The sequence below is a fragment of the Narcine bancroftii genome, chromosome 9 (assembly GCF_036971445.1).
Source record: "Narcine bancroftii isolate sNarBan1 chromosome 9, sNarBan1.hap1, whole genome shotgun sequence".
NCBI classification, from domain to species: Eukaryota; Metazoa; Chordata; class Chondrichthyes; order Torpediniformes; family Narcinidae; genus Narcine; species Narcine bancroftii.
In genome coordinates, this window is record NC_091477.1 from 112,508,609 (window position 1) to 112,529,277 (window position 20,669).

The 20,669-nt window shown below is 38.2% G+C and overlaps 1 protein-coding gene and 1 long non-coding RNA gene across 11 annotated transcripts in view; one reads left to right on the plus strand and one right to left on the minus strand.

Annotated features, from left to right (window-relative positions):
• Window positions 1-7: 7 nt before the first annotated feature.
• Window positions 8-9,884, plus strand: LOC138742658 (uncharacterized). Of its 2 annotated transcripts, none has more exons than XR_011344346.1 (2): window positions 8-94; window positions 9,333-9,884. It is a non-coding gene; the product is annotated as an uncharacterized lncRNA (long non-coding RNA). The 2 variants fall into 2 exon arrangements; XR_011344347.1 differs by lacking the exon at window positions 8-94 and adding an exon at window positions 1,190-2,834.
• atr (ATR serine/threonine kinase) overlaps window positions 6,812-20,669 on the minus strand; it is a 96,136-nt gene continuing 82,278 nt past the window's right edge. For 4 of the 9 annotated variants that reach the window (XM_069897366.1, XM_069897367.1, XM_069897364.1 and 1 more), the window contains 8 exons: window positions 20,047-20,247; window positions 17,381-17,524; window positions 16,731-16,881; window positions 15,269-15,425; window positions 12,184-12,337; window positions 10,727-10,878; window positions 10,507-10,612; window positions 6,812-7,822 (listed from right to left, as the gene is read on the minus strand). In XM_069897366.1, the coding sequence (XP_069753467.1) occupies window positions 7,649-7,822; window positions 10,507-10,612; window positions 10,727-10,878; window positions 12,184-12,337; window positions 15,269-15,425; window positions 16,731-16,881; window positions 17,381-17,524; window positions 20,047-20,247 (1,239 nt within the window). In that variant the 3' untranslated portion in view covers window positions 6,812-7,648. Of the gene's footprint in view, window positions 7,823-10,506; window positions 10,613-10,726; window positions 10,879-12,183; window positions 12,338-15,268; window positions 15,426-16,730; window positions 16,882-17,380; window positions 17,525-19,103; window positions 19,288-20,046; window positions 20,248-20,669 lie in introns of those variants that run through there. The other 5 variants (XM_069897368.1, XM_069897369.1, XR_011344345.1 and 2 more) reach the window with 5 other exon arrangements.

Genomic DNA, 20,669 nt, shown 5'->3' on the forward strand with positions numbered 1-20,669 from the left:
TTAATGTCCACGTCAGCTGCACCTTGTAACCCCTTACTAACTAACCACAGAGCACTTGTGGCTTCCTATGATCCTCAATGTAGGATAACTTCAGGTGATGTGTGAGTGGAAAAGAAAAAGGCTGATAGCCACTGATAGACTTTCCCCCTCCACCCCTCCACATACTGCCTGAGCTGTTATTTCCAGCCATTTTCTGTGTTGCTTTCTGATTTTTTTGCTTTTGGCCCTTGTTCTGCGTCCATCACGTCTTTCTCGTAAATTGACTAGAGTCTGCAATACTCAAAAAGTGATTGAACTCCCACTATATTCAGTTCAAGACCAATTTTCTTCTTTAGCCAATGTGCCTTTCTAAACAACTTTAATGACCTGTATTTTTAGGATCTGTGAAGGTTTGGAAAAACTTTCTGCTCCTCCAGTTATCATTTATTGCAAATTCTCATGCCTTGTCAGATTTCCCCAAATTCATCATCTCACTCTGTTACAGATTAAGTTCTACTGAGTCCTTTTTCGCCCAACTGACCAAACCTTACTGCACCATAATTTTTCTTACTGTCAATCATGTTGCCATTTTTTTTGTCTCGACTGTGAACGTCTTTATCATGCTGTTGTGTGTGCAGGAGGCATGGCCTCCCTGGCTATTGCTGGTTGTCACGTGGCCTCCCCATTTTGAAACTCATTCAGAAGTCACATCACCTGTCAGTATGTAGTGTGCATTTGCTTAGCATTACTACAAAAAGATTACAAAGTTCAGTGTCCCTGCCTATTGCTGGTCACGTGGCCTCCCTATTTGAATCTCATTCGGAAGTCACATCACCTGTCAGTATGTAGTGTGCATTTTGCTTCACTCAAAGTTGCAAGTTGGTTTGCAGGTGGTGTCATTTAAGATTGGGCTCTGGCCACTGGTCAGTGCACACCTTGCCATTGGCTGATTCAAATTTCCTAACGTCCTTATTGGCTAGAGCCCTGTATTTAGCATCACCACAGAGGTCATTTGCTCACTCTGCTTTGTGGTGATAACCCCAGACCTTGCCAGGTTGCTTTTGTAGATGTTACTTGGAAAGGTTGCGGGTAAGGTGAAGCTGAGCCATGGTATTGCTATAGCTCCAATTGCTATTGATCAATACTAGCAACTCAACTGCTCTCAACTGATCAGGGGTCCAAGAGCATGCACATACCCCTGCAGGTACCGTGATACCAGATTCACCTCCTCTCAATCAGGGTATGGGGAGGGGGAAGGTGTGTTTTAGCCTTGCTTATAGTGTGCAAATGTCTGCATCGCCAGTGTGAATTAACATTCTCCCCTGTTTGTTTCCCATTATGATTTTTTTTTTCCCCACACTCCCTCATAAATTGTGCACATATGTTCCATGCTGATGGGCAATCAAGTGACTACACAAGGCAGAAGATCAGAGTCAAAAAGCTTTTATTAGCTTAGACGTTAGTTAGGGCTCAGAGAGCATCTGAGCTGGATCCAAGCAGGAAGTGATCTGGGGTCAAGGTCTTGGGTCGGGAACTTTATTAGGGAATCTCCTGGGAGAGGTCAGAGGGAAGGAAGAGGCGATCCAGGCCAGTACATAGTTATTACAGTGGTGTAATACCTTTTAAATGAAGTCCGCAGGGTGAAAGTGGGTTCTACCTTTATTTACAATTGTTCTGAGAATCACACAAAAGTCCATGTACAGTTTACAAATTCAGTCTCTCAGGCGGCTTTCTGCTCCTGGTGGAGTGCTGCAAGGCTGGTTGGCCTGCCAAAAATCCGTCTGCCTGTTGACTGTCCCACTTTGGAGCATCTGGTGGTGCTGTAGACGTTGCCTGCTTGGTTTAGCGTGGCGGCCAGTGCTACATCCAAGGCATCACTTTCTACCTGGAAAGGAATAGATTTATCAACTGCCTGCATTGTTGCCTTGGCAATCTCTCGTTTGGTGCTCTCGAATGCTCTCTGGGCCTCTGTAGTCAGGCTTTGACTGTGTAATTGGGTTACCCTCTGCGCATAGTTTGAGAAAAATCCCAAACAAAGCTTTAATGCCTTTAAGGGTCTGTGACACCTGGAGTTCCAGTAGTGGGCGTATCTGGTCAGGGTCCAAGGCAATGACACCCTCCTCCACCACATACCCTAATATCACCAATTTAGTAGTGCAGAAGATGCACTTTTCCTGATTATATGTCAAATTCAGGGCTTTATCAGTGGCGAGGAATCTATCGAGGTTGGCATCATGCTCCTTCTGGTTTTGACCACAGGTGGTGACATTATCCAAATAGGGAAAAGGGGCCTTCAATTTGTGGTCATCCACGATGTGGTCCATCTCTCTCTGAAACACGGATATGCCATTGGTTGGGCCGAATGGCACCCAGAGGAACTGGTAGAGGCGGCCGTGTACAGGCAGTCCTCTGGACGGATAGGGATCTGATGATACGCTGACTTCAGGTCAATGGTGGAGAAGACCGGTAGTGGGTGATCTCATTCACCATGTCAGGGGGTAGGCAACTAACAAGGTGAACCAGTTGATAGTCTGGCTGTAATCTATCCTGTGCTTTTCCCTGTTCTTCACCACCAACACCTGTGCCCTCCAAGGGCTGTTGCTCAGCTCTATCACTTGTTCAGCCAGCAGCCAGTGCACTTCAGCTTTAATGAATGCCCTGTTCCATAATCTGTACATCCTGCTTTTAGTTGCCATGAGTAAAACAGAGGAGACAGCCCACATGTCTGTGGCATGTCCATGAGCAGGACTTTGTTAAACTGTTTGCTTTCCATTGCTAGCGAGGGAGGGGGTCCATTGAATTGCATCACCACGCTGGCACTGAAAATCCAGACCCAGTATTATTGGTGCGCAGAGGTGGGTCATCACTAAAAATTTTAAATGTTTATATTTTACTCCCTGGACCTTAAGGGTCACCACAGAAACTTTTAACGCGAGTGGTGTGAGACTTTTCTGCCAAGGAGATGTAGGCAATCAAACCTTTATTAGGGGATCTCCTGGGAGGGGTCAGAGGGAAGGAAGGGATGTTCCAGGCCAGTATGTACAGTTATTACAGTGCTGTTTTGTGGAAACTTCCAAAATGTTTGGCCTGAAGTCAGCCTGAAGAAAACTGAGGTCCTCCATCAGCCAGCTCCCCACCATGACTACCAGCCCCCCCGACATCTCCATCGGGCACACAAAACTCAAAACGGTCAACCAGTTTACCTATCTCAGCTGCACCATTTCATCGGATGCAAGGATCGACAACGAGACTCGCCAAGGCAAATAGCGCCTTTGGAAGACTACACAAAAGAGTCTGGAAAAACAACCAACTGAAAAACCTCACAAAGATTAGCGTATACAGAGCCAGTTGTCATACCCACACAAGGTAGCAGGAAAGAAGTTAAACAGGGAACTAGTAGGGCTAAAGGGGTCCATGAAATCTGCATTGGAAGTCAAATTAAGGAAAATCTCAAGGTATTTTACATCGACATTAAAGGAAGAGAGTTTCTGGGGAGAGTATTGGATGACTCAAGGACAAAGGAGTGAATTTAAATCTGGAGCAGAGAAGATGTGGGAGGTATTAAGTGGGGTACTTTGCTATAATTTTCATCAAGAGGAAAATGAGAGCACGTTGATATCAAGGAGTGGCGGTATGAGGTTTGTGGAAGAACATGAAGCTGGATCAGACCGCAGGACCTGATGGAAAATATCACAGGATATTGAGAGATCTGGCAGGAGATTGCTAGGTCCTTGACAGAGATCTTTTAATCCTTTTTAACCACAGGTGAGGTCTTGGAGGACGAGAGACTTGATTGCATTGTTCTTTTAAGGGCGATGGGAATAATCCAGCAAATTATTTAGGCTTATAAACCTCACATCAGTGAGAGAGAAGCTACTGGAGAGGACTATTAGTGATAGGATTCACTTGTATTTGGAAAAACATGGGCTTCTGAGCTCAGTATGGCTTTGAGTGGAGCAAGTTTTTTTGAAAAGTCAAAAAATATTGTTTTTCAGGTTATAAACTTAATTTGCACATAAATGAACTTTTTCCCTTGTATGATTCTCTTCCTATCCATGATAATGTTCCATTTAAAACAGTGAGGGGATCTTTCATCAATTTAGGGGTTAAAGTTTCCAAGATATTTAAATAATTTTTCAAATAAACAAGACCTGTTTAGGCAGGTGAAAGAGACCTTATCAAAATGGTCCCCCATTTCTATGTTGCTTGTTGGTAGAATTAACATCATCAAAATTAATATTCTCCCTAAATTTTTATATTTATTCCAGGCAATTCCAATTTTTATACCAAAGAAATTTTTTGACTTGGTTGAATCTATTCTTTTTTCATATGTTTGGAACAAGAAGTCAAAGGTTGAATAAATTGTTTACAAAAATCAAAAAAAAGATGGGGGCTTTGCTCTGCCAAACCTGAGACATTATGATTGGGGTATTAATATTACATATATTATTTTCTGGATTCATTACATAGATAAATCAGATCTGCCCAGAATGGACATCCATGGAGCTGAAAGGTTTTAATAAATTTGCTCTAGCTACACCACTTGGTGCTTCCTTTCCGTTTTCTTTGGTAGTCAAAAACTCATTACGAATTTCGTTTCAATTCAGGCATTATCATGAACAGAAAAAAAACTTCATTATCTGCTGATTATTAATAATTTATTTTTTCCTTGATTGTGTTTTTTCATAAATGGAAAGAAAAGGGTATCACTCATTTTCTGATTTATTTCTAGATGGCTATTTTATGATTTTTGAGCATTTGTCACACAAATTTAATCTCCCTAATTTCCATTCTTTCAGAAATTTACAAGTTAGAGATTTTCTGAGAAACCAAGTTACTACTTTTCTGCTTTCCCATTAAATCCTTGTCAAAAGGGTTTAATATGATTAATTTCTAAAATACATTGTGTTCCAAATTAACCGTGCTTGGGGGAGCAACTTACAAGCTATTCTTTCCAAGGATACATGGACCAAGTGTTTAAAATTCCTCTTCCATTTGTGCACCTTATTCACTTATTTAAGATAGGACATAGCTAGATTATCTTTGGATAAATGTGCTCTAAGATTTTTCCTGCTATCAACCCTTCTTTATATGACAGATGTCATAATGGGACTGCTTTCTTGTATGTATTGTCCTGTTCAGCATTAGGTCACTATTAGAAGGAAATTTTTAATGCTTTTTTCCAGTTTTTCAATCTCATCCCATTACAGCTTTTTTTTTGATGTGGTGATAGAGAACAGTTGATTATCTGTTTCGGATTGCCGTGTGATAGCTTTTGCCATTTTAATGGATAGATCTATTTTGCCAAGATGCAAGGACTCTATCCCTCTCAGTTATGCACAATGGATGTCCCAAACCTTATTATGCTTGAACCTTGGAAGTAGATGTAATGTTTTGAAAACTGAAGTTTGATCAAATGTGGCACACTTTTATGGAATATTTTAATGTTTATTTGAATAATAGTGGTTTGCTATTTTGCATGTAACATACAAAATGTTTATAATCTCTTCCTGAACTTATTTACATTCAAAGCAATTCACCAATGTACTATTACCCTTTTGGTGGTTTAAGGTGTCCCAGCGGCTTTTTCTTTTTAGTTTGGGATTATAGATTTAGGATAAGTTAGTCAGTCTTTTTTTTCCTTCAGTAACAAGAGATAATAGTATTGAATTCCGTGTCTGTTTATCATGAGTTGTCATGTTCATTTTTATTCCAGGATACATTGTAATTGCTCTGTACCTGTACAGTATTTATTTTTTTTTGTTCTTACTTTTTTGATGTGTGTGCATGAAAAAAGAAATTGAAGGTAGGGCAGTGGATGTTGTCTCAGTGGACTTCAGCAAGACATTTTGCACCTCTTATTAAGGCACATGGGATCTCTGACAACTAGGAGGATTGAATTCAAATTGGCTTGTTAATAGGAGAGAGAGCGGTAGTCTGTTATACTAACAGATCGATAATCAGCTGCGTTCTGAAGAAATCAGTGCTAGATAGTTTGTGACAAAAATTTGCAAGTTTGCAGATGACAAGAAGTTGACAGAGTTGTGATTGTGAGGAATGTTGTCAAGGGATACAGAAAATTTGCATTGAGTCATGACAAATAGTGTTACATCCACGCAAGTGCAAGAGGTTGCACTTTGGGAGGCCAAATGCAAGCGGAGAGTAAACAGTAAATGGCAGAATCCTGAAGAGTGTTGATGTACAATCGGATATTTGGGAGCAATTGCAAAGATTGCTGAAAGTGGTAACATAAGTGGAAACTATGGAAAAGATGCACGTGCCAGGACATTGCAAAATCCATCAGGAAGTCATGCTGTAACTGTACAAAAGCATGGTGTGCAGCTTTTGTAACGACATTATGGGAACCGTGTGGAGTCACAGTCCAAACAGAATGAACATGCCGGCCAAGTTGGGATTCTGGGCTCATCACATTTGCCTGATTTGGCCCATATCTTTATTAGCTCTTCCAATCCATAAATCTTATCCAAATGTAATTGGGATTTCAGAATTTCTTCCATTTACTTTGGAGAGGATGCAGAGGAATTTTATGCAATGTTGCTTGAATTGGAGAGTATTAGATACAAGGAAAGATTGGATTAACTTGGATCTTTTTCCCAGAGTTTCAGAAGCTGAGGGATAAAATGATAGAAATAGATGGTTGATGGTCAGTCTGGTTTGAGAAGTGACCAGTATACATTTACAATACTAATTGAATAACAGCTATGTTAGTTTAAAATAATTGTTGTATTGTCAATGATCATGACCAGGTTCTCCACTTTTTAAAAATCTGACCATCCTCGGAAAGCACGGAGAATAAAATAACAGAATTAACTCAGTTTGGCAAACTTTATTCTTTATTTTGTTTCATCAACTACATTTATTAACTCCAGGGAATGATTTTTCACACATCTGCACTCTGTAATCCTAGACACCATTGAAAGTTATAAAAATTAGCTCTGTTTAATCTTAAACAAGCAACTTGATGTTAGCTTAACAAGCAAAAAGTAGATTGATTCCTACAACTTATCTGGCAAGCAACTGAAGGTTCATTTCCCCCACAAAAATCGACATAATTCAATACATAATACAAATTTATCAACAGGTACCATGAGCCACAGCAGAGGAAAGTCAAGTTCTTTGGTCTTCTCCAGTTCAAATAAGGAATTTCTTCCCTTTTTGTTGTGCCACTTATGAAATTTCCAAAACTTTTAACTTGTATATGTTATGCAAAGACTTCTCAAATTTCAACAATCTTCAATTCCATATGTTAGATTTCTGCACATCATTTTTTTTTGTTAAATCCTACTTCCACAACTGACTTATCTTCAAAGCCTTTCTGAAATAATTTACTCTTATCATTTGTTTCTGCATTTTCAGTGCACTTGATCTAAAATGAAGTTCCATATTTATACTATCTACCTTTTTGAAGTTGAATTACAGATGTTTTTCATTTTTTTTTTGACACAGACTCTTTCATTGAAATGTCTTTTTCTTGAAATATACTTTCAAAAGCAGTGATGACTATCAAGATATTCAGCAGTTAATATAAAACTTGCTTCCTAAAACATCATTTGGCAATTCAGATTTGCAACCAAAGGAGGTCACAAATCATACAACTACATCACACCTCATCAATCTCACTGTTATTTATACCAGTTATTCAATGATTTCACATGTATGGAGCCCAACCCAGGTACATCTGGCACAGGAGATTTTCATTTGTTGCTTCTTGAATAAGGTAATGGACATGACCTTCAATTGATAATGGCAAACCATTTACTTTATTTCTTGTTTTTATCACACCATGTAGTCGTTTTTCTATGTCTTGTACATGGGTCTTGGCCTGAAAGAGAATGTTCGCAATTTAATTACAGAACATGAAATGTTTACAGCATAGAATTGCATAATTTAACCCATTATGCTTGTACTGGGTCAACTCATGCCTGCAAATTCTATTTTTCCAGTCATCTGTCCAAGCCCCTTTTCAATGTTACAAGTGAATCTACCTTAACAGTTACGCTTGGCAGTGCATTGTAGCCACCAAATACTCACTGTACATAAATTATTCCTCATGTCACTAGGATTCCCCAGGTCTTGCCCCAACCAGCTTTGTCACTTTCTAAAAACCATGTAAATACATGTCCTATTGACCTTGCATTTTTATCCTCAGCCTTGTGTTTTTCCTCATTCTTTCAACTAAAACATAACACTTTTCTGATCATCGGATTAAAAAACACTTTCAATTTGGACATCACTGGTTCCTGAGCAGACAGCACAAACTATTTTAATATATTTATTTTTTTTAATGAATCACTGTGACAGAGTATATAGATACGTTTGTGAGAGATAAAATGGGAAAGGTTTGTTAGTGTAGGTCACATACTAACACTTTAAAACAGATCTTACTTGAAATACTGGAGCTCTGCTAATGCTAGACATCTCGGCCCCACAGCCTTTGCAAGAGCTTTGGAATGCCCAGAAGACTTCACTAATGGATTGTTGTTTACAAAAAGGGAACAGATGAAAGAGCTTGTCGGAGCCACATCTCGTCTGAAAGGGAACTTGCTATTCTAAGAGGGTCATGTGGTTTTGCAAGCAGAGAGAGTAAAACAGGTTTTTCTCTCAATGAGAGAGTGAGACAGAGATCAGTTCTACAGTGTTACAGCCAGGAGCAGCAGCTGGGACTGGAACAAGTCAAACTGGCAAGCTTGTGAAAAACCCCATTTGGAGGATGGGTTGTGAGTTCTTAGATGGGTTGTGAGTTCTTGGTCAAAGCTCTTGTGGAGAGGAGAGGACTGGCTGTCTAATGTTTCACTTGGAATAAGAGAAACAAGAAGGAACTCTGGTGACCTGAAAGAAAGAGGTTATCATCTGGAAAGTTTCTTCGGCAAGACACTGAAGTGGCTGGGTCACCATTGTACAACAAATCTCTCTGAAAACCGACAAGAACCTTCCTGAGCAGAAACCGTTTACCTTTCAAGCACCAAAGCCTGGTGAACTTCATAAATGTTAAATTCTGTGCACAGAATAAGAATTGCCTGCAACCCGTGAACTTGAGGAATAGAAGTGAGGTTGAACTGTGAATCAAAGAACTCTTCTGAATTTACATACACGTGCTTAGAATTAGAAGGGGGTTAAGTTAGGTTAGTTAATTCATTAGTGATAAGTTAAAGTAATTCTATTTTCAGGTTTAAAGATAATTAAAAGCAACTTTTGTTTAAATAACCATTTGTCCTGGTGAATACCTATTGCTGCTGAGTTTATGGGTCCTCTGGGCTCGTAACATCATCTTTACCAAGATTGTTACCTTCAATATTATATTTTATTTACATTGTATTTTTTATATTTTTCAGATGGTATTTGGAACATTGAAATAAGTGGCATATGAGGACCGCTCACTAGAATGTTTTCTTGTGATTGCACCCCTTCATCATCAAGCTACTCAGATGCACATGGAGATAGGAAAAATTAATGGACCTTGGCTTCAGATAGCTACAGCTACAGGAGGAAAAGAGCTTGTTCCAAAAGTAATTCACTTCTGCAAAAAAACAAGATGATAGGTTTGTCAACCAAAACAGAGTGAAGGAAATGTTCCTCTGAATAAAATCCTGTTGAGTACAAGTAAAATTTGGAGGCCCTATTACACTGATAAAGTGATCTTCTGAAGAAAGAGGTCTCAATGTGGGTGGTTAAGAAGAAACAGTTAAATGTTTGGAGACTGGTCAAGAAAACGAACATCTGTGATGTCTAATTTTAGAACTAGGTGACACTTGATGCATGTTGAGATGTTATAATCACTGCACGAGTTGTGATTTTATATCACCCTTGAGCTGTCTATCCTTATGACTTGCTTACACATATTCAAATGAACCAGGAAATAAAAGAACTGAATGGAGAACATGAAATTTTGTGTTTTATTTTCCCCCAAAAATCCTGATTAAAAGAAGAGCATTTTCTTTATGACAGTGGTGGTGAAAATTTAATAACATGTTAGGATGATATCCATTGTCATCTAATTTTAAGATCAGGGCCTTGGATTTCTATCAAGCTACATAAACACTGAGCCAATTAATTTTGTGTCTAATTTCTTATTTTTACCTGGGTAAATCTGAAAAAGTACTCTACTACACAATGTTTTGTTTTTCTGAACACCAATCTACTTTCACTAAGGAAAGAACAGCTTTTCCGACATAAAAAAAGGCCAGAAATACTCTACAGGCAAGACAGGATCTTTGGAGAAGAAAACAGTAAACATTTCTGTTCAATGACCTTTCATCACTTTAAATTTCTTTTCTGTTTGCTGCTGGTCTGGATTTTAAAATTCCATTAATATAAACAGTACATTTCTGAAGCCAATGGAAAATTGACTAAAAAATAGAAATGTCAACTATCTGTTGAAAGAGAAACCATTTGTTTCAGGTCAAACACCCTTCATCAGAACCAGCCCCAAGTGGTTCTTGTTTCTAATTAAGAAAAAAACGCCTTGGTGTCTTTTTGTAGTTTTCACAAGTCTATTCTTTCATTTACCTTTTCATTGATTACTTCTCCAGTTTCATTGGGTTGCACTCTTGCACTTCCTTTTGTTGGTTTGCTCCATTCCACCAATGGATCATGTAGAAAAGTTTTCAACACACTAAATTAATTGGACCATCAAATGGGAAGTAAAAAATTCAATATTTATCATTAAAATTTATTTAAGACATCAAAAGTCTATCAGATCCTGATGCATTTAAATAGAAGGCCTGACCTCATTAAAGGTTCCCGCTGATCACGCATTAATCTCAATGTTACTTCACAGGCTCGACGGAATAAACCTTCCGTTCCCATTGGACCCATGGCATGGACCATGTTGTGGGTTAGGCGGAAAGGGACAACTTCTGGAACGTCGAAAGTCTCCCCCTAAGAAAAGAGAATGTTTTTCAGCCCAAATATATACTATGTTTTGTCTCCCCACAAAAAGAGTGGGAAATCTGCATAAAGACAAATTTGGGTTAAATACAGTGATGTGCCTTTCAGTTCTATACACGAAAAATGTTTTGAAATGTGACTCAGTGAACAGCCAGTCGGAGTTCTACAAGGAATTATCCCAGAAAATGGCAGAAAGTTGATTTTCAAACCAATCTTTTCAGTCTCACCAGAAATCAGCCTAGATATAAACAGTTTCATCTCTTGAAACAGTGATGATAATTCATGGAATACCAACTCATGTGAGATGGAAGATAAGGGATCTCTTTTTTTGAAACTAGAGGGTGGGATACTGGAACTCACTGCTTGAAAAAAAAGATTGAATATGTATTTGAAAAATTGTGATATGCATGGCAATAGACCTGGTGGTGGAAGATGGGATTAGCAATTTTTCGACACACTGGGCTGATTGTCCTTTGGCATCTTGAATTTCTTATGATGTGACCAGAGTTTAGTGGCATCACTAATGGCAAAAACATAATGCCTCTTTATAGGGAGTGATTTAAACTCAAGCCATTCATGGGTACCAATCAAAGAAGTCAACCTGAACTACTGGCCCTTTGGATTCAATCTTGGCAATAATATAGAACAGAAATCTATAGCACAGTATAGGCCCTTCAGCCCAGTCATATGCTAACCTAATAACCTACTCTAACAATTGCCTAGAATTTTTCCACCTTCATTTTTCTGTTACACCTACCCATCTAATAGTCTCTTAAAAGATCCTACTGTACCTGCCTCCACCATTGTTGTCGGCAGTTACCTCTTACATCCCTCTCTGCACTTACTCCCAAACAAACATCTTAAAACTAGTATTAGCCATTTCAGCACTGGGAAAAAACCTCTGGCCATCCACATGATCAATGCCTCTCATCATTATTTACACCTTTATCAGGTCACCAATGTTCTCCAATCCAGGCAGCATCCTTGTAAATCTTCTCTGCATCCTCTCTGTACATCCACACCTCATTGCTCTTGAACTCTATGCCACGTTTAATTAAGACCTACACACCATATAACTTCTTAACAACACCATTGACAAGATATTTTAAAATCTTTATGCAGCCATGGGCAAATCAATTATGTAGAGTGTGTTTGATCACTGATACCTGAAAAAAATGACAATTTGCAATATAAAACATTACCACATCAACTATATAGTTTCTTACTTATATTAATAGGCTACATGCATATTTGAACTTGAAAACTAAAAATAAGAAATTGAAAAAAATCAGTTACCTTATTGAAAAGACAGTTGAAATCAACATGAACACATTCGCCTGTTAAAGAATCAAATAAAATGTTTTCCCCATGTCGATCTCCGAGACCCAGAATGTAGCCAACCATTGACATCACAGCAACAGACCGACAATAGGCTGATCTACTACTGTACCTAATGGAAGTAATGGAAGACAAATATTTATTTTTAAAAATCACACAAACATTATGAGCAATTATATAGACTTGCTGTAAACTACAATTAATCTGATGAATCCTCACCTTCATGGTATCAGTAATTCTTGAAATTATTTAACAGACAGTTGCACAAAATTTACAGCAACTATAAACCAATCATAAGGACACAAGACACAAGGACGTGAAAAGGTATTTGGCCATTTGAGGCTGTTCCATTATTTAGCAAGACACCAGTCAATCTTCTATCTCAATACCATCTTCCTATCCAATCTAACTGCCCTCCAGGGAAGAGAATTCTTAAATTTCAAAACACTTAGAATTAAGAAATATTTCAATTCTAAATAGCTCATCCTTTACTGTTGAAGACTTCTCAGCCAAAATAAGTGTTCTTCCTTCTACTCTATCTAACCTATAAGAATTTTGTAAATTTCCAATGAGGTCTCCTCATTCTTGAACTCTAAATAATAAAAGTCCTGGCCCAATCAATTTCTCCTCACAAGACATACTTGCTATTCCAGGAACTGGTTTGATGAAACTAAAGTAAGAACATTTGTTTGGGTAAGGAGGCCCAAAATTGCATACATTACTCCAGGTATCATCTCAACAATGCCAGTTATGATTGTATCTTTACTCTTGTATCAAATTCTCCAGAAATAAAGACAAATACACCATCTGCCCTTCCCAAATGCCTGCTGCATTCTTGTTCAGTGAGTTGTGTATTTGCAGGTCCCCTTTAACATCATGTGCACCCTTCCTAACTACTTGAACAATGTCATCTCTTATCAACAGTGCTACCCCCTCTACGAAGTTAAACCAAGGTAGGATAGATAAAAGGGCCCTGGGGAGCAGTGTGGAAGACAGAGCACTAGGGATCGGAGTACAAAGCTCCATGAAAGTAGTGATACAGGAAGAGATGGTGTTGAAGAAGGTCCCCTTCATCTTAAGGGGAATTCAGTACAAAGATTGGGACCTGACATTTCGGCTGTACAAGATATTGGAGAGACCACACATGGAACATTGAGTCGAGTTCTGGTCACCATACTAGAGGAAGAATGCGATTAAGCTTGAGAGGGTGCAGAAAAAAGATTCAAAAGGATGTTGCTGGGACTGGAAGGTTTGAGTACCAAGGAGAGACTGGGACTCGGTAAAGCCTGCTCTGGAGCAAAAGCAGTCTGAGGGGTAATCTTATCGAGGTTTCTAAAATAAAGAGGGCATTGACAAGGTGGAATGGTCACAATCATTTTCCCAGATTATAGGAGTGTAAAATGAGAGGCCATTGATTAAATGCAAAAAGGCAATTACAACATGATGAAGACATTTTACGGCTGTATTACCCAGCTCCTTTTTAAATGGCATTCAAATCATTCGGATTTGCAACTATTTGTGATATTAATTCATCCATATTGTGATGAATTCACAATATTTTGACTCAAAATTTTGGCCTCAAAGCATTTAACCCAATACCCAATTTGATGTCTGATTTGTGCTGTTTTTTTTATTTTGCTTACTATTTAACTTCAATTTCAGCTTTGTTCATCTCCTTCCTGATTCTCCTCTCAAGTTCTCATCTCTCTGCCAAACTAGTTTGAATCCTCCCAAAAGCAAAAGCATGAACTCAAACTTGGTGTCTTCATAGCTGCCTCTACTATTGTGTATCCTTACAACGAGTGATGATCAAACAATAATCTTCATTTATGTGAATGGTAATCAAACATCCATCCATTTCCCTTTTCTAATTCAACCATGGCAAATTGTACATTATGCAAATATGCTGGAGAAACATGCAACGTTCTTTATGGAGCAAAGATAAAGATACATAACTAACGATTGGAGACTGAGCAAAAAGCAAGAAGGCATCTGAATAAAATGGTGAAGAGGTGTTATAGGATAGGAGGCATGAGAAATAAAGCTAAGAGAGAGGGAGATATCACTTGTCTGTCCATGGCCTCATGCACTGCCAAACCAAGGGTATCCACAAATTGGAGGAGCAACATCTAATGTTCTTTCTATAGAAGGGAAGAGCAGAAAAATGTAAGGGTGCTCGGGGGCTTCTGTTATGGAAAATAATCTGATAGTTTGTTAGCATTAACAGAAAAAGGAAAGTAGCCGGGAATCATATGATTGAAACTGCAAGATATTGTGAGAGACTTATCAAGAAGTAACTGTGGAATGTTATGAGCCAAGGCCAGCTGGACATAGTCTGATGTCGACCTTGACATAAAAGATTATCTTATCTTAAGTGAAAACACTATTTAAAGTGAACAAAACTCTATATTGATTGAGTAGGTAGAGCAGAAGGAAACGAGTAGTGATGGGTACACCTTGATGTTCCCCACTCCCGCTTGCGATGTGCAATAAAGTTTGTTTGTGTTGCTCATTTGTTGTGCAATTGCCTTATTCAGCAGAGATACAATCGGATGGCATTAGCAGATCCGGTTTTTGTTAGGCCTCTCCCCTGTCTCCTTTCTTCCAGCTCTCCATTCAGAAAACCATCCCCTCCCCATCAGCTTTTCTCTCTTGTGCCCAGCCACCAATATCTACCAAAGTCCTCATACCTGTGGGCCTCTCCCCACCATTTTATTCAGACACCTGTCTGCTTTTTGCTCATACTGTGATGAAGGGCTCAGGCCCAAACTGTTGGCTATGTATCTTTATCTTTGTTGCATAAAAGACACAGCGCAACTTTAATTTCTCCAGCATTTTGTAGGAATTACAATCAGAGGATCAGCAGACATTCTTGTTTAACTCTCATTTTGTTTTGTACAATGCTCAAGAAAAGGATGTCTTAAATTTGAGTAAGGGATGAGGTAAAAACACTACTCAACAGATTTTCCAAATCCCTCAACCTTGTATTTGGAAAAGTAGATCCCGATGACAAATTATACCACCAAATTAAAAAAATATTAACCATGAAGTTGGATCAGGGAATGTCCCAAGGAACCATTCATGAAACACAGCTGGATGACGTGGGAGAAGCTGCTGTTCAAATACAGATAGTTTCTCCTCCAAAGGTGCTTGCTTTGGCAGCATGCACTGACGTAGTTCTTTTCCAAGCATGTAAATACCTGTTTTTTTTAAAAAAAGTTCAAAAGCCAGCAGTAAGAAGAAATCCAAAATATCAATAATTTAAGTTAGTGTTATCTCACAAGACTTTATGTATTTATATTTGAAAAGCAGTGGAAAGTGTCATGTACAGTCACCGGAATTGTTTTACAATTCTAGTCTCATACTTAAACAGATTAATTCATCATTTTCAAGTGAGTGACTTTGGACTTCCTTGATTGCCAGTTATCAGTCACAGAGACTGAACTGCAAGCTAAGCATTGGAAAGAAATGCATTGAGGACTGATTATAGGTATTGAATTCCTTTTAGTCAACAGATTCAATTAAACTGCCAGAATATTGCAGACGATGTTCTCTGGAAAAGAATGCTCAATTAAAGAAATACCACACGATGGTGCAGTGGATTTTAGGGGACAGGGGTTCAGGGAAGAGAGATTGCTCAAAATTTCTCAATTCCATAGACATGTTCTAATTATCAAGATTACTAGGTTCAGATATATACAATGTATATATGCACCAAAAATCTTACTTGCTCCATCTGAACAGGTATTTGTAAAGAATAAGTAATATAGTAAACTAATTGAATTAAGAGACAATAAATTTTAACTTCTGAAATTTCAGTAGGCTTGCCTACTGAAGGTCCAATCTTGACCCTCTGAAGCAGGGCCATCTACACAGTGCATGCAAAAACCTTCCATGACACATTTAAACAAATTCTGCCCCAATGAACTTCTTAGCATTATGGCATTCCCAGACAATACAAGGCAAGTTAAAATACAGGTACACAATCCTTTATACGGAACCCTTGAGGGATAGTGTGTTCCGAATTTCGGATTTTTCCAGATTTCGGAAAGCCAGATTTAAGACCACCCAAATTGTGTTGCCGTCTCCTCACCCCCCACCCCCTCCCCCACCGCCCGACTCGCACTGCCGGTCTCTCCCCCTCGCCCGCCCGACTCGCACTGCGGTCTCTCTCTCCCCATTTGCCGGATTTTGGAGCTTTCCGGATTAAGGATTGCGTACCTGTAATAGGCTATTAAAACCCTTTCATTTTTCTAGCTATTGGTGATCTCCCTTCATATTTCCTCTTCTAATTCGCAACTTAATATGTGGAAACAAATTTCCCAGTAGGAATTAGGTTCACCAGAAAAGTATATAAAATTGCTCCAAAATGAACATTGATCTCATCCATTAGCACAATCCCACTCTATTTTCAATACTGCTCACAGGACATTGAAATTGATTACAACATACTGAAGATAGCAATATATTTCAAATTTCACGTTTATGACATGATAAATCCTTACCTTTTTCCTTGTATAACTTATTCAGAATATGTCTTAAACCTGCAGTGTTGTTAACCCACTCAACCAGACCACATTCTTCATTGAGAGGAATGACTGCGTAAGTCCTGATGTGAAGTTCTCGCCTGCGAGACTCTGCATCTTTCCGTAAGCACTGTCAATTTATCCAAATTTATTACATTTCTCTTTTAAAAATACTCATTAAACACACAAAGTTAAATTTAAATTAGTAATCAAAGATTTTAAAAAATATTGATTTTAAAACTTCTATAGATGTTCCTTTCCTGATAAGTACAGTATATATGCTTCAAGGAGCTCAGTTTTGAACCAACTGAGTTTGAAAACCGCAAACTATGAGAAAAGGCACTTTGGTTTTAATAAACATGAAGTTCATTTGAAGACCACTGCATGCACACATCATTTCATCCAGAATTTGAGTATTAGATGCATAAAAACCAATCCCTTATATTTTCTGACCACATATTACTTCAAATATGAAATAATCTATGACCCAACATTTGATATGCACTCATGATTTGATAAATACCATATCATAGAATAATTGTGCCGTCTGAACACTTTGCTCCAGCGTTCTTTCATGTACATGGAATGCATCCAATAATCATTTCAGTCCAAATACTACTACAATGTACCTTATTAATGAGTGAGTTAAATTCCATGAGACGACAATCCTTCCTGAGGTCATCTTTGGGTTTACACATCATAATGTAGGACTTTCCATCAGAACCTTTAAGAGTGATTTTCTTTGGCTTTTGAAGAGAAGCTAAGATTTCCACCTAGCACAAGAAGATGGAAAATAGCTGACTGCAGACTTCAAATAGCGTTTTTTTTAAAATCTGTATCATATTTATCACACAAAACAACAAAGGAACTCAATTTATCAATTACTGGTGCATGAAAAAGTTTTGTCCAAAATTTTCACAAGATCCAAATCATTTAAACATTATATGCTTCGGATTTAAGGCTATCCTTATAATCTATTCCTTTCACACTGCCAACCCTCCAAGGAAGCGGGTAAACATATTGGGCACGCTGCACCCGGGAACCCTTTCCCAATGCATCATGACATCATTTACCTGGTTTATCTGGAACCCAGGACTTTAAGGGGGCTCCTGCCTCCAGCAGTGACATCGTGAGAAGACATGTCACATACTCGCTGGAAGTCAAATCGCGCAGTTAGTAATGGCGAACGGTAATGGTTTTCAGATGCTGACACTGCAATTCTGTGGCTCTATTACTGGACTAGAACTGTACAAGAGTACACTTTTGTTCCCCTCTGCAGACTACACCAACTTCCTTTCCACCACTGAGATGCATGCACGCAGGTGCTGACGCCACTAAAGCAGATAGTCCTTTCTCACCGCCAGAAGGGGATTTAGTGAACTAACTTGGCCAGGCTCTGACTCTTTAACCCCACCAAGAGTTGGAGCCCAGTTGCTTTTAACTCGCTTTGCCCTGTTGGGATGTTTCCCACTGTGCAATTACTGGGGAAGGAGCCACTAAGTTACCCAGTTCAACCCACGTCTACTTGGCAGCACGAAAGGCGAGCTTGTTTAAGCTTTACGACACCTTTCCTCAACTCTGCGCAACTATTATAGGACAGAAATAATCTATTTTCCCCAAAAGAATTCTCCCAATGTTATCATCAAAAAGGCTTTCGCTCAATCAATTCCAGTCCATTCCAAGCTTCTTCAGGGAGCTCTGACCATAGAAATAGAAAACCTTTAAAATCACATTTAAAAAAAAGCAAAATGGAGACACATGAAGGTGCAAAAAAAAAAAAAAAATTCTCAAGGATAATATCAAAATGAGATAACCATTTTCTCCAAACTGAACAGAGGAAGGCATATTCACCAAGAATACTTAAAAGGCTTTTTTGAAAATTAAGTCCTTCATGTGTTTGTCCAGCTCTCCCTGAAATGCAATGCTGTTATTTAATTTGATACTTCCTGCAGTAACAAGTTCCATATTCTTACATATCAACAAATAATTCTGTTCTGAATTCCCTATTACATTTACTGGTGTTTCTACATCATTTATTTAATAAGGATTCTTTGTTGGCATTGTATCCATTTTTTGGAATAGCTTTATCATGTAAAAGATACCAAATAAATGCAAGTTGTTGCTAATTAAGTATATGGAAACAATTTTTTTTTATTACAACCAGGCTACTGCTTCTTATTTCAATTCCTGATGCAAACTTGGGTGGAAATAGGGAATTGATCATTAGCTGGAGAAATGACAACAGATCCTGGAAGAAGTCATTAATTTTTCAAAATGAAATACACTTTGGATGAAAATTCCAAAGAACAAACATGGCAGCTGCAGTTATTTTTATAATTTTAAAAATCTTACTGTGTCACAGCACTTTTTTGTTTGATCAGTTGTAGTTATTGCAATGTGCTATGCAAGTGACCATTCAAACCAAATCTGATTCCAGCTGAACCATACAAGAGACATGTCACACCAAATGTAGTTTGCCTCATCACAGAAGTTCTTAAGTGAAAGGATATTATTTCAATCACTGGGAATTAAGGTACTTTCCAAGGGCACATGGAAAAAATAAATCAGAAAACAGAATGAAATATAAAATAAAAATATACCAAATAACTGAAAAATAATCTTAATGCCTAATAGAGAGCAAGTTTCAGAAGCAAAAATAGAAACTAATACTATATCCAGTTGGTCAAAAAAAGCACATGTGAAAGACAATTTAAAAATCTTGCATTTAAACAGATCACAAGTTGAGGCACAAGTGGCAAGCTTTAAAATTTCAAAACAGTACATTGAAAATCATCAGGAAGTTCAATGCAGTCAGATCACAATAATGCAAGACTGGATTTCTACCCAGCTCAGCAATATTATTGAATGCTGCAATACAAAAGATGTTTTTTTTTATCAACAGGAAGTTCAATGCAGTCAGATCACAATTATACAAGACTGGATTTCTACCCAGCTCAGCAATATTATTGAATGCTGCAATACAAAAGATGTTTTTTTTTAATCATACGCAAGTTTTGTCCATTCTATATAGTTCCCAAAAAATTTCTTAAAATGGAGAAATGTTCAAGACTGCAAATGTACTTTTAAACTACTGTTTCAATAATACAAAAATATCAAAGACTAACAAAGGCTTGGTTCACACAAATGTTCTCTTATGGATTTGGTCATGTATTAAACTAATGTTTGAGAACAGTCTCACTCCTGCAGAATGTAGAAGTCGAAAAGCAATAAAGACCATCAATGGAAGCAAATGTTTTGCAACATGAGCAAGTAAAAAATAGAATCGATATTTTACCATGTCACCAAAGGCAGCAATGTAGGCCCAATGGCCAGGGAAAGGGTCATGGGTCGCATGGGTGCCCGGAGTTGATGGAAGAGTAGGAGTCATCACAGATTGCAAAGGAATGAGGATTTCACTAAAAGCGGTTTCTTCCACCAATCTTTTTAGTGATTTAAAATGAACACTCATACTCAAAGTTGTGCTGTTCCCATCCACCTATAAACAGAAATGTTGAAATGTCAGATAAAAAAGCAATTATAAACTTGAATTCCCAATGTGCCGCATAAAATGATGAACTTGAAAGTAAGAAATACACATAATGATTCAAATTGCTCAAGAGCGACAAATGTATTGCTTCAATTCGGAGGGTCTAAATTCGAAGTGTTGTCGACAAGTGCTCCAAGTACAGTCCAGAATTGGCCACAGGAATGGCCACAGGACATCTTTTTTCCATGTAGTATGCATCATGATATTTATTTTCAGGTACATGCATGACATCACATACAACCCAGAGATTTGTTTTGCTGCAGGCCAGGCAGAATTCCAAAAAAAATATTGTACACGTGTAAATAAAGAAATGTAAACAAACTGCACAATACAGAGGGCAAAAAACAAAATGAAGATTCCTTGAATGAGTT